At 47.7% G+C, this 12,919-nt stretch overlaps 5 protein-coding genes across 5 annotated transcripts; 4 read left to right on the top strand and 1 right to left on the bottom strand.

Moving 5' to 3' along the window:
- Nucleotides 1–452: 452 nt before the first annotated feature.
- N7478_004934 (uncharacterized protein) lies at nucleotides 453–1,763 on the top strand (the record flags this gene model as incomplete). Its single annotated transcript, XM_056921148.1, has 3 exons — nucleotides 453–769; nucleotides 859–1,506; nucleotides 1,610–1,763. The coding sequence occupies 3 exons, from the start codon at nucleotides 453–455 to the stop codon at nucleotides 1,761–1,763; spliced, it is 1,119 nt and encodes a 372-aa protein (XP_056779185.1).
- Nucleotides 1,764–2,237: 474 nt separating this feature from the next.
- On the top strand, nucleotides 2,238–3,870 carry snf4 (AMP-activated serine/threonine-protein kinase regulatory subunit SNF4; the record flags this gene model as incomplete). Its single annotated transcript, XM_056921147.1, has 5 exons — nucleotides 2,238–2,381; nucleotides 2,633–2,718; nucleotides 2,856–3,010; nucleotides 3,108–3,628; nucleotides 3,688–3,870. The coding sequence occupies 5 exons, from the start codon at nucleotides 2,238–2,240 to the stop codon at nucleotides 3,868–3,870; spliced, it is 1,089 nt and encodes a 362-aa protein (XP_056779184.1).
- A 578-nt stretch (nucleotides 3,871–4,448) lies between these two features.
- On the top strand, nucleotides 4,449–6,715 carry N7478_004932 (uncharacterized protein; the record flags this gene model as incomplete). Its single annotated transcript, XM_056921146.1, has 3 exons — nucleotides 4,449–5,550; nucleotides 5,662–5,723; nucleotides 5,852–6,715. The coding sequence occupies 3 exons, from the start codon at nucleotides 4,449–4,451 to the stop codon at nucleotides 6,713–6,715; spliced, it is 2,028 nt and encodes a 675-aa protein (XP_056779183.1).
- Nucleotides 6,716–7,717: 1,002 nt separating this feature from the next.
- On the top strand, nucleotides 7,718–8,716 carry atfB (bZIP transcription factor atfB; the record flags this gene model as incomplete). Its single annotated transcript, XM_056921145.1, has 1 exon — nucleotides 7,718–8,716. The coding sequence occupies one exon, from the start codon at nucleotides 7,718–7,720 to the stop codon at nucleotides 8,714–8,716; it is 999 nt and encodes a 332-aa protein (XP_056779182.1).
- Nucleotides 8,717–9,607: 891 nt separating this feature from the next.
- Nucleotides 9,608–12,562, bottom strand: N7478_004930 (beta-glucosidase; the record flags this gene model as incomplete). The annotated part of the gene is made up of 5 exons (XM_056921144.1): nucleotides 9,608–11,504; nucleotides 11,572–11,959; nucleotides 12,032–12,129; nucleotides 12,194–12,399; nucleotides 12,518–12,562. The coding sequence occupies 5 exons, from the start codon at nucleotides 12,560–12,562 to the stop codon at nucleotides 9,608–9,610; spliced, it is 2,634 nt and encodes an 877-aa protein (XP_056779181.1).
- Nucleotides 12,563–12,919: the final 357 nt, after the last annotated feature.

The raw sequence follows: 12,919 nt of genomic DNA, 5'->3' as shown, positions 1-12,919 counted from the left end.
TTATCTTTTTACTGGACGCGATGATACCATGCATTTAGCGCATGCATTGGCGTTGGGGTCACTTTCATCGAGTTCTTAAATCTAATAATCAGTGGACTCCACAGCTACCGAAATATTGGGCTGAATCCAACTCTTCCATGCGTACCCGCCCAAGGCGGATTTTGAACAGTTTCACAGTGTTGGCACAGTAGTTTGGGTTGCGCATTGACCTTTAAAGCAACAGTTTCCGGACTTTTGACGCGCCCGCTTTGTTTGATATTGTTATGGATTAAGCGCCCGTCAGGGTATAAAGCCCCGTGTACAATACCCAACACCCTATAAAATCCTCCAATGTTCCTTCTTCATAGAAATTTCACGTTCTTCCCAGACGCCAAACCAATATCGGGGTCGGTCCTCTTTGCAAGAAACAGATAAGAGAGAAGAGAGAAGAAAGAATTTTCAGTCGGCAAACAATGGGGCTATCATATTATACCTGCCGTGCCCATCGGTCTGACGGTATCCCTCAAGACTATCCAGAAACCGAAGAGGAGGCACTGGCTCGTCTTGACGAGCTCTACACTTCCGGTGTTCCTTTCTTCAGCAAGGCTTCCATTCGTTCGGTTTTGGAGCAAATGCAGCGCCCGCTTGTCGAAGGGGACAAAATCCTTGTCAAAGCCCTAGACGGTTCGATGGTTGAGTACACGATGAGGACTGGCGTAGTATCAAGAGGATTTCCACCTCCAGACAATACATCAGACGATAAGCCTCAACTGCAAGAGTCGTTGGTCGTGTATGTGGGCTTTCTTCTCTATATCCTGAAAGAACTTGAAATTGAGCCCAACAGCAAACATTTGAACCTACTAACGCTTTCATACCTAGTAAGGAAGCCACCATCCAATATGAATGCCGTGCGGGCATGCGGCATCAAATCTTCCGCGTGGGGTACAAGAGACATGTTCCTATTTTCTGCCCCATCTCTATTTGGTTTCTCTGCGACGTACGAAGAGACGACGGTCAGATTGTCAATGTTGCTGAACGTATTTCGAGAGAGAAAGCCGCTTCGGAGTTCAATGAACACCTACAGAGCTGGAACGAAAAGGACCCATTCAAGAAAATGAAGCAAATCCTGGACTCTACAACTGCCAGCTTGGACATAACCAAGATTGTCGCGGTATCCCTAGGATGTCTCACGTATGCCCACAGTTCACGTGTTTCTCAGCAAAAGCAGCATTGGATGATCATCACTCTTCGAGACTGGCTTAAAGAGAAGAATAACAGCACGCACTTTCCGTGTTTTGTTCAGGACCCAGTATATGAGGATTCTGATAAGGCTATTCTAGCTCAGCATGAAGTCGAGGTGATCGATGATCCTTTGGCGTGGTTGGAGATGGATGACCAATCCATTGTCGTGTCGATTGCATCGAATGTGCCCAGTAAAGAGATTATTGCGGATGTCTCGCGACCGGCGGTGGTGATTTGGTATCGAGTCACGGATAAGGATTATGACCAGAAAGGTCAGCCTAGCCTGTAAGATTTTGCCCTATTTCTATCTTCACTTGCATTTCATATCTCTTCTTTTTTCGGTTTTCTCACTCGATATGCTTGGTATCATGGCTGACTTCATTTCTAGGACGGATCCGTGCTCTCCTAGAGTGCGGAAGATGATGGAAGGGTATGATTGTCATGACTTTGGAGCTGGCGAGTGCCTGGGGAGCGATGAGATTCTGATGTATGTGCGGCGGCCAACGACTTTATGTCGGGACGAAGTAGAGAAGAGCGAATAAGATGAGAGGAGAGGGAAAGATCGGGTGTTATAAGCATTATTGATTGAGATTAATTATTTGATATTGAGAATTGATATACTGTTTCCCCTTATGCTGTAGGAGATGTAACCCCTACTACCTAGTTAAGTTAGCTAAGTTAGTTAACTAAGTTAACTTATTAGTTAGTTAACTAACAGATGTAGATTTTCTGCCTGATCCCTCAGGTATCTAGATCTCCGTGCTTTGACATCTAGAGAGTGGGGGAACTTTTCTTAGTGTTGAGGCTGTTGCTGATGTTCATTTTCTTGTTTTTCCTAGATATTTTTTTCTTTCTGTTCTCGATATATTTTTCTACCCTTAATGTTATTCCTTTTTCTTTTGTTTTCTAGGTTTCAAATGTGTCGAAACCCCGTAGATAATCCCACATAGATGTTTTTCCTCTTCTAACTGTCTTCCACTCTTCCCTTCTTATCCACCCACACCCCACTTTGGGCCATGACGAAGGCGGAAGACACAAGGCCTCACCTCGCCGGGCCTTTCATCTCCCTCGGTCACGCGCCTTTCGTGCAGCCATCCTCGTACCTACGCCCTCCAATGGCCGAAGAGAGACCAGTTTATCGGGAAGAGCGTCAAGGCCTGGTGAGTTTCGTAATGGAATTAATTGACTTCCCGCCCATTCCCCTTGTCTTTTCTCTCCCCCCCCGTCTATTGCCCCCCCATCAGCCGATCAAACCCACACCGGGCCTCTGGAACTTGGCCTTTTCTTTTAAAGGTCTGAGGGGAACACGAAGGGGGGCCAAAAGATGGGAGACGGGGATGTCGGAATTGCAAAGACCTCGTGGCGGGTGACCCGCGCGTATCCAAATCTTGACTAACGCTGCGTCAAACAGCGTGCCATTCGCAATTTCCTGAAGGTCCGCACCAGCTACGATGTCCTTCCCTTGAGCTTCCGCCTCATCATCTTCGATACTTCTCTGTCTGTCAAGGAAAGCTTGAATATTCTCATTCAAAATGGCATGTTCAGCCCCCACCAATCCCTTTTTGAACCCCGCGATCATAAATTCAATATCATACAATTGGATTCTGTTCACTAACTGTGAGTCAATCGGGAAGTACAGGCATTGTGTCAGCCCCGCTGTGGGACTCAAAAGCTTCAAAGTTTGCAGGTCTTCTGACCACTTCCGACTACATCAATGTCATCCAGTATTACTTTCAGAACCCTGCGGCCCTTGACCAGATCGACCAATTCCGACTAGATAGTCTGCGCGGTACGTCGCATCCTTCACTTTCCGTTCCTTTTCCCCCCTTCACAAGATATAACTACACCTAGAGTTGCGGATGCTGATATATACTCAATTCATACAGAAGTCGAAAAGGCATTGGGCGTTGCGCCACCGGAAACCGTCTCCATTGACCCCGAGCGCCCCCTCTACGAAGCATGCCGTCGTATGCTCGAATCCCGCGCGCGTCGAATCCCCCTCGTCACCAACGATAGTCAAACAGATCGCTCCCATGTACTCAGTGTGCTTACTCAATACCGCATCTTGAAGTTCGTTGCTATCAACGTTCCGGATACCCAGATGCTGCGCCGCCCGTTGGGAGAGTTATTGGTCGGTACATATAACAATATTGCGACAGCGTCGATGGATACCCCTGTCATCGATGTCATTCATATCCTGGTCGAGCGCAGTATCTCTAGCATGCCGATCTTGAACTCTGATGGTATGCCATTCTGCCATGGGATTCATTGTCTTAATGCTAACATTTCTGATGCAGGTGTTGTGTACAATGTTTTTGAATCGGTGGACGTAATTGCTTTGATCAAGGGTGGTGTCTATGACGAGTTAGGTCTGACAGTGGGAGAGGTGCTGAAGAAGCGATCACCGGTAAGGCCTAATGCTAGTTAGACATTGCACAGATCAAGACGACTGACTATTATCTCTAGGAATTCCCGGGTATTTACACTTGCTCACTCAACGATGGCCTCGACACAATCTTCGATACCATTCGCAAATCTCGAGTTCATCGTTTAGTTGTGGTTGATGAACATTTCAAGCTCAAGGGTGTACTTACGCTGAGCGATATTCTTCAATATATCCTCCTGGAGGGTGAAAATGATGAGGTATGATCGAGACGGGCTGCCGGACTTTTTCTACTGCTCTTATACATGTGCTCTCTTCTATCTCTATTTATTTGCATGATACCGGCGTTATTCTTTCTTGGGTTGGGGATACGTACGCACCTAAACAGCTATTTACACCCGTGGACACTACCTACGCGATACCATGTCCAGGTAGTTGTTTTGAACATGAAAACTTTCACGATAATGCTAGCTGTCGGTAATTTACTGGGACCTTGTGATAATGAAGTCAATATGCTGCTCTCACACAACGATATGAATTATACCAGTAGCCATTTACCAAATGCGTAGTTTAAAAATAGAGATAGTGATTTAAATACATATCAGTCTCTAGCTAAATCACTACGAGCAAAAAATGGTGGGCGGCGATTTCCTATTACTGTTCCCTCCTCACTCTTGCCTCCTGTTGTGCCTGGTTCCAACACACCTCACCGTCCACTTGCATTGCTAACTCACCAGTTTCATGAACTTGCATCTTCCAATTCTGACACGCATTTTTTGTTTCTTTCCTTCTCCTTTACTTCGGTGCCCTGATAGATGTTAGATTTTTCAGGTGAACCACAACTATGCCATCCTTTCTATCTCTTTTCAAATCTAAGCAACGAGCGAAATCCGCACCACCTGCTTCTCGACACATTTGGCCTGGACGGCATCGTTCACAGTCTGCCGTGCTTCACTTGGCCCACGACTCCCAACCTGACGAAACAAGCGAAGAGGTTCAGCCTGCAAAGACTACAGATAATGATGATAATGCGACGGATACAAGAAGCTTCCATGAATCAGACGAGGAAATAAATACTCTCGACAATGGCTCTCCACTAGAGAGGCAGGTCTCAAACGCTGTTCGATGTTCTCACAAAAGCAACGAAGGTAGCGATCATTCTCGATCTCAGAATGGATCCCAAAGAAAGTCCCAGCCCGGAACAAAGCGTCTGGAAGGATTCATGGCCCGATTTCGGATGACTCGATCCCAAGATCGGAGCTCTGCATCAGAGCTACTTACCCAAAGTATCCCACAAGATGCAGCCCGAGACGCTACGACAACGGATCCCGTCAAGAAAGACATACCTCCACGAGATTCATCCACACATGTAAGCGAGCATGGACTTGAAACTCAGGAACAGAATCGCAATGTGAGCGCCCAAACTGTCCAATCTCAAGATTCAAACCAGACCACGACCACTGTCTTCCGGCATCCGTCTCAGCCCATCGCTATGCCGATCGATGAGCTACAGGACGAGGCATTTTGGTCCAGCTTGTTGAATTTCAGAACTACCAGTCCCACGGCGCATACCGTTGAGCCGTCAGACCCCTTCTCTGATGGAAAGGATATCGAGCCCCAGAACCACCAACCCGCTGTATCTTCCCATTATAGTGGTGATCGCAGTCAGAGACAATCTGAGACTTCGGGTCATACGTCCACTCATACTCAAGTTGACAGCGAATGTCAAAGGTCCTCCGCACATCAAAGATCTTCCAAGTCCCATAGCAGTCACAGTACCCCTCCTCCCAATGGTACTCGTGTCAGCTCTGTCAGCAGCCATTCGAGTCGGGGCAGTAGACTTAGTCGTGTGGACCCATCAAGGGCAGCGATGGCATTTGAGGTTCTCGCTACTTCAATGAGACTAGCAATAACACTCAGGGAAGATGAGTCTTCCGTCGATAAACGTACGTCCAGATATCTCAATTGGCTCTGTTCTATTCTGTTCTGTTCTGTTCCCTTCTTTTGTTGCTTTTCGTTTACTGACTCGTGCGACTGACACTTATTTCTCTCCTTAGCTGATGAAAGCCAGAACGCTGAGGAAGATGGTGAAATTGGTCGTCGCCGTCGATTCGGGCGTGTACGTCCGACGCAATCGAATTTTACTTTAGGAGAATCATCGCCTCCTCCAGCATCCAGACTGCGACGAACGAAGACCTTTGCAAATCTTGGTCGCCGATCAAGCCCGATGAGTTCTCTGCGGGGCAGGTCCCTCGATACTATCTCCCGACTTGGAGGACACAGCTACCTTATTCTGCCTCCAGACCTGGCGCCCGCGCCTTTGCAGCTACCAGCATGTATTGTAGCGATGATTATGTATCTTCGAAGATCCGGTTTGTGGCCCTCTCTCTTCACCTGCGTCTGCGTCACAGTTTAAGTCAACTGACTCGGGTTCCTGCAGCTCCCCATTCAGCCAGTCTTTTTGTTGAGCCAGGCGACATGAAAGCCGCCACCCGTCTCTATAATCATTTTGCCAGTCAGGTTTTACTTGCAGAACGAGATGCACACCGGATTGCGATGACGATGCGAGTGATCGCCATCCCACATATTGACACCGAGTCGAGCTCGATGGCTGTACTTAGCGTGGGTTGGGTATTTGTAGAACTACTGGCGGGATTACCCAATGGAATATTGGGCTCTGTCCATCTTTACCGGGTTGTACATCGCATTTTCTTGGCAGCCACCGCAAATCCAGGTCGCGTGCGGTTGATCACATTAGCGATTATGGCCCTGACCAGTGAGATGGAATGTGCGATGATCTGCGCAGTTTGTGGTTTTCTTACGGGGCTACTTCAAGCCACAGGAAGGGTGCGTGAGGGGCCTACTCAACCCCAGACTCCCGGGAATCCAGTCCGGCCTGTGGCAAGCTCCCTCCAGCCCGACGGATTGGCACGGGTATTTGGGCCGCTGTTGATCGGCAGGCGTCGCAACCGTAGCGCTCAGCGGCCGGTGGAACAAGAGATCGAGGAAGAGCGGATTATGTTGTTTTTGCTGGAGAATTGGCTTGGTATCTGCCGTCAATTGTGGGAATGGACAGGGCGGCCAGCGCCAGGGTTGGGAGGACGGGGGTAAGTATTTTGAAGAAGAAAACGGTGGCTTTTACGGAGCGCCGCTCTTCTGTTTATTAATTTCTCTTTGCCTGTCCCTTTGCATTCGTCCACATGTCTTTCTTAACTTCCTATATTTTTATTTCTATTGTACTTCAGTGCCCACTGTGATTGACTCGTGTATAAGCTATACTGAGCTTCTAGGCCTTCTATATAGTCTTTAAGGGTTGGGGAAAGGTCTCCACTTTTCAAACCCGGTTTATCCAGCCCCGTTTTGGGTTTATAACGTAATCTAATTGGATGGCTTGAGATCCCGTAGATCATTGCATGTTATTTTTTAACCCTTTGGGGCTGGTGATGTCAGTTCATACAGGGTATATCTGCACCTGCTGGGTAGGGGGAACTTGGAAACTCTCTAGTTTCTTCAAGGACACCATATTTGTAAATTAATATGCAGATCCAGATATACTCTGTATCAAGTTCTCTACCCACCAAAACAAGCTTGGGGACAAACCATGCAACTGCCAGGGTAAACCATGGGTGTTTGTTGACTTCCCACCACTTGTATCACTCTCCTTCATCCCAACCCTTCAAGTACTGTCACACATCCAGAACTTATTCATCTTTACTTGATTCGCTCGGATCTGCTGGACCGTAGGAACTTCTGTCCGACCGTGGCTCCAAGCGGCCAACACCTAGGCCTACACTTCTTCAGGCACCGGGCCTGCGTTCAACCCGTGGTTCTTCCACTCCTTCCCTAGCTGTCAAAGCAACTGAACCGAGGAAACAAGTTCCTGTCTTGACGCCCGAGACTTTTACGCCCTGTAATTACTGTTGAAGGAAGGGTCTTGAACCCTACAGCGGACTCGATCTTTGTGTACCGATACACAAAAGGTCAAGAACTTGAACTCTCATCACCCCCGCCATCGCTATCTCACTCATTCTTCCCTCATTCTATCCACGCACTTCTTACTCTTCTTCTACTTGGGTGACAGCGCCCCACGACATCTCCGAAACCAATTTTGATATGTCGACTGGAAACTTGAATTCTATTCCGTCGGGGTTACCAAGTGCAGATCCTCTACACCCTCTCAGCTTATCACCATTTACAGCGACCAACGCCTTCTCGGGCGAGTTTCTAGGCCTCCCAATTCCAGAAGACGATCAACTTTGGGGCCTAAGCCCCGTCTCACCAACAATGGGAACGGGCTGGGACACGCGATCCGACGCAGCAGCCTTCGCTGGTTCCGCGCTAGAGCGAGATTTGAAAAATGCACAAGTCCGTAACGGACAGCCCACACCACCTCCATACGAGGATCAACACGGCCGTGAACTCCAGGCTTTAGATCTGGATAATGCACACAAACGCCGCCGAGCACGAGAATACCAAACAGCAGCTGAGAGCCTTAGTCCCGATCTGGACGATGCATTGCCGCACCAGGAACGACACAAGCGAGCGAAGTTTCTAGAACGAAATCGTGTAGCAGCGAGTAAGTGTCGACAGAAGAAGAAGGAGCATACGCAGCAGCTTGAGTACCGATATAAGGAGCATTCGGAGAAAAGAGAACGACTTGTTGGAGAGATTACGCGATTGCGCTCTGAGATGCTCAATTTGAAGAATGAAGTCTTGAAACATGCGCAGTGTGGTGATGAACCTATCAAATTACATCTTGCGCAGATGGTTAAGAAAATCACCGATACAGATGGTCCTGCGTCGGTTCCTCCTGTCCCGGCCTCTACATCTATGGATTCTCGTATCAGTATCATCGAGGCGCCTTCGCCGGATGTTGCACCTACTCCAAAAGCAATTCCCGGTACATCTGCGGCTCCATCCCAGCCACCTCCCGCATCAGCAGCGTTATCATTTGGATTCGACGATCCATTAGAATTAGAACCTGCTGCCGCAGCCGCAGCGGCAGAACTTCTCGAACAGCAGCTACGAAGAGACTCTGAAACATCACTAGTAACGGAAGCATCATATACGTTCTCGACCGATGATACTTTTGACGACTTGATCAATGTATGATGAATCGCATGTCTATTCTTTATTTTTGATTCTGTCTTTTCCTGTCTCTGTCCTAGCCGTGGCCCGAAAGAGAGAGAAAAACGGCGCCGGTGTACTATTGTCTTCTGTTATTTTTAGCGTGTTGGAAAACTGCTCTATTAGCAACGGCGTTCCACACGGACTTGTTTTATCCCTGACAAGAAAAAGAAGGTCCTTCGGGTTGTGTTCCCATCCTCTTTCTCTGTTACGCTATCTTGGTCTCTTTCCTACTCTCGTTCTTAGCCATTTATTCGATTGCCCAAATCTAGTCTACAAGACTAGAGGGCGCCCGGCGTTGTTTATGATATCCCATGGATGAAGAAAGAGGTACATCCATGCAATGGGTAGGAACTGCAGCTTGACCAGCAACTTTCTAGCTGCTATATGTTGTTCTTTATATTAGTTTCTAATTCTCTGGCATGTCTTGCTTTCGTGCTTTATACTGATGTTAAACGTCATGCAGAAACCTCTACTTGATTTGCTGGATGACAGGCTTTCATTCCTATTTCCTGTTCTTATTAACATGGATAGGATTCTGCTGAGGAATGTTTTTGAAATGAATATGATCTGCATTCCGATTGATTATCGTTCCTAGTTCTTGCCCGGCTCTGTTTTGACTGACATCGGTAGGCGCCCCGTGTGACAAATCTGGTAATTTAAGGTCACGTAAAAAAGCAAGAAATGGCAATAACGAAGTTTGAGAAAAGTCTGATTTATCATTTATCATCAAATAACTATGGGCATGTTCACTTCTGAAAATGCTAGTTGTCTGCTGAAAATGCTAAGTGTCGTGAAACATTGCCACTAAGAGCTTCTTTGTACACTTATCCTGACCCTTCACCCTCTCATAAAAAGATTAAGATCAATTCACGCTTAGTTGAACTGAGCCGCATCTTGAACAGTTTCCTTCAAAGGAAGATTCCTCGAAGAAGCACCAACATAAACGGTCTTCTCATAATCAGAGATAAACCAGTTCTGCGTAACTGTATTCCAGTTCGAAAGATCTCTTCGCGTGAGGTCTACAGTGAACGTAACAGTCTGACCAGGTGCGATACTCAGTCTGTCAAATCCACGCAGTTGTTTTACCACGTCATTCGGTCCACCCAGCCCCACGTACAGCTGCGCGACTTCATCACCGGCTATCTTGCCAGTGTTGGTGATCTTTGCAGTGACGGTGTATAGGACATCCCATAGCTCGGCATTTCCACCCGGTGCTCCGCTTGAGGGAAGAAGTGGCTGTGCGGAACCATCATGGGCACCCTTGGGGATGAACCCTTCCTCATCGTAGTGAGGATCATCGGCTGATGTTTTGAGTGATGACGAGTTCAGGTATGGGTAGATATAATATGGCACTCGGGACATATTTTCGGGGAAGGTAAACTCTGATGTATCATTGGCGATCTGGCCTAAAACCGGCGCCGGGGACGTTTTGCCTGTTGTAGCTTTGTATTTGCCAGCATTGTGCTTAGTGATTGTAATATCAGAATATTTGAACGTAGTGTAGCTCTTGCCGTAACCAAATTCATAGAGTGGAGTCACGTCATGCTTGTCAAAGCCACGGTAATCTATGAATTGACCTTCTGTGAAATCAAGTTGGGGAGCACTTTCGCCGGCATTTGGTTTATACAGAATGTCTACTCCGTAGTTCTCGCGGGAATATCCGACGGTGAAAGGCAGTTTGCCACCGGGGTTGACCTTGCCGTAGAGAACATCGACGATTGAGTTTCCAGATTCTTCTCCAGGGACACCAGCCCAGATAATGGCTGTGACGTTTGGATTGTTGACAAAGCTGTCCATGAGGACTGGTCCGACACTGTGAATCACAACGATGGTGTTGTTGCACTGCGAACTCACGGCTTTGATTAAAGCGTCTCCGTCATGCCAAAGGGTTAAGTTGTTGCGATCTCCGATGTTTCCATCAACGCTGATATACCCTTCACCACTATCAGAGTTTGCGAAGACAATAGCAACAGATGCCTGCCCGGCTACTGACTCAGCCTCGGAATAGGCATAGTCATCGTAGACTCCTTGGAACATTCCATTTCCGTGGTTGTAGATCTCGTTCTCGATAGCAAAGCCCGGGGTAATTAGGTATGGGAAATTGGCAGTTCCACTACCCCATGCACAGCCCAGTGTACCCATATCACACCCGCGATCTGAACATCCATTGGGTCCGTATGTACTGGCGCCGGCATCGGATCCAAAGACTCCCGTGAATTTCTCCTTGCCAGTCAGAGGAAGTGCTCCCTCATTCTTCAACAAGACCGCGCTAGCAGCTCCGATCTCGCGAATAAGTGCACCGTGATTATTTCGGACATCAACATGCTCGTTTATCACTCCGTATCCTTCATTTGCATAGAAGTGCTGGTAACCATATGTATCAAGAGTCCAAGAATCGAAGTTAATGGGAACATAGTTATCTCCAGCTCCGACATAATACCAGGCTGCCATAATGCGAACAGCCATGTCATCGACTCGCCATTGAGGCACAGTGCCATTCAATACGGCAACAGTCAAATTGGATCCCCAGTACGAAGTGCCAGAGTCGAATGCTATGTCACCGGGCATAGTCATATCCAGACCTGCCAAAGCACTGGCAACTCCAGACATCTGCGCACTCCAGTCGCTCATCACGAATCCTTGGAATCCTAACTCTGCTTTGAGGAGCTTGTTAAGGATGTAGCTGTTTTGGCATGCATAGCTGTTGTTGATCTGATTGTATGAACACATGACTGAGCCCATACCAGCTTTGATACCGTCCATCCATGGCCTTGAGAAGTATAGATGTCAGCTGGGTTTTCACAGTGCTCATACTAGCCTGTTATTGCTTTACTTACCAGAGGTAGAGTTCATGCATTGTCACATCATCCAAGTTGGCACTGTAGCTCTCATTGACCTGGTATAAGAAGCCATTTCCAGCGCTACGAAAATGCTCCTGTTCGTATCCGATAAAGTGCTTTCCGCATGCAATCACATTTTGTGATTGAATTCCAGAAATCGTTTCAGCAAAGAGCACACCAGACAGAACAGGGTCAGGCGCAAAGCCTTCCCAGTTTCTTCCACCTTCGGGTGCTCGACCAAGAGGACCGACTACCGGCCCAAGCTGTACATTGCTGCCTTTATGTTTGTGCTCGTAACCCATTCCCTCACCACGCGCACGAGCCATACCACGATCCCATGTTGCTGCGACGTTGACGCCCATAGGAAATACCGAATTGTAGTCGGCTATAATCGATATGTCAGTATCAATAGACTTTGTGGACATGGGAATTCAAAAGATATTATAGATATACTTACTGTCTCGAACACCCACGGGAGAATCCTGAGTGCACATGCTAGGAATTCCAAGTCGAGGAACGGCTCCATTTTGACCCACGCAGCGTTCAAGCTCCCAACTGTTGACCAATTAGAATCAGTCCGAAGATTTTCACAAGTAAAGAACAATTTCCATATACATACCCGACACCAGTTGTAAGATTCACTTTCTCCAAAAGAGTCATTTGGCTCACAATGGATCTGGCTCTAGTATACGCCGCTTTCCAATCACCCATTCCTTCACCCCAAGGTGACGGGTACCATGGTGGAGAAGTCTGGTTTGATTTGGAACCAGCAGTAACAATGCTGTTATCGCTATCGGTAGCATTCGAGTAGACAGAGCTAGGCCACTAGATTGTAAAGTCAGCATACGAAAATTAGCACATTTTGGGGCGATTGTTCATGACTGACTGGTGCAGTCGAATTAGCCTCGTCTAAGGGATTTAACGCGTCGGTTGCCGCACGCACTGGTGCGACAGCCAAGAGAAGGGCAGTGCCCAATTGAAACCACATTTTACGCGTACGAGAGCAGGAATTCGACGACAGCGTCGAGGAAGAAGGTTGCGGTGCGCGAAAGGACGAAGCAGCAGAAACGAAAACGAGGGACGCAAGGAACTAAATATTGAAAAGCGGGCAATTCGAAGTGAGATCCAGAAACTTGCGCCTCTTGCGTACTACCCTGGTCAATATCTCACTGCACGATCCAATAGTGCATCAATTTCGGGGATATCGCTGATATAGCCTAAAACTAGTTAGTTATGGCTGACATTATGCCAATCAGAGGCATGAGTGACTCCGGCATAACCGATAAATGCCTTCCAGATTAGTGTGTTGATCCGGGTGGTGAGATGCGGGTACTGCGGGGTCAAG

The sequence above is a fragment of the Penicillium angulare genome (genome assembly GCF_028827245.1).
Source record: "Penicillium angulare strain IBT 27051 chromosome Unknown utg000004l_segment0_segment0, whole genome shotgun sequence".
In the NCBI taxonomy this organism is placed as follows: Eukaryota; Fungi; Ascomycota; class Eurotiomycetes; order Eurotiales; family Aspergillaceae; genus Penicillium; species Penicillium angulare.
Note: the sequence above shows the minus strand (reverse complement) of the source record. Positions and strands in the feature narration are given on the sequence as shown.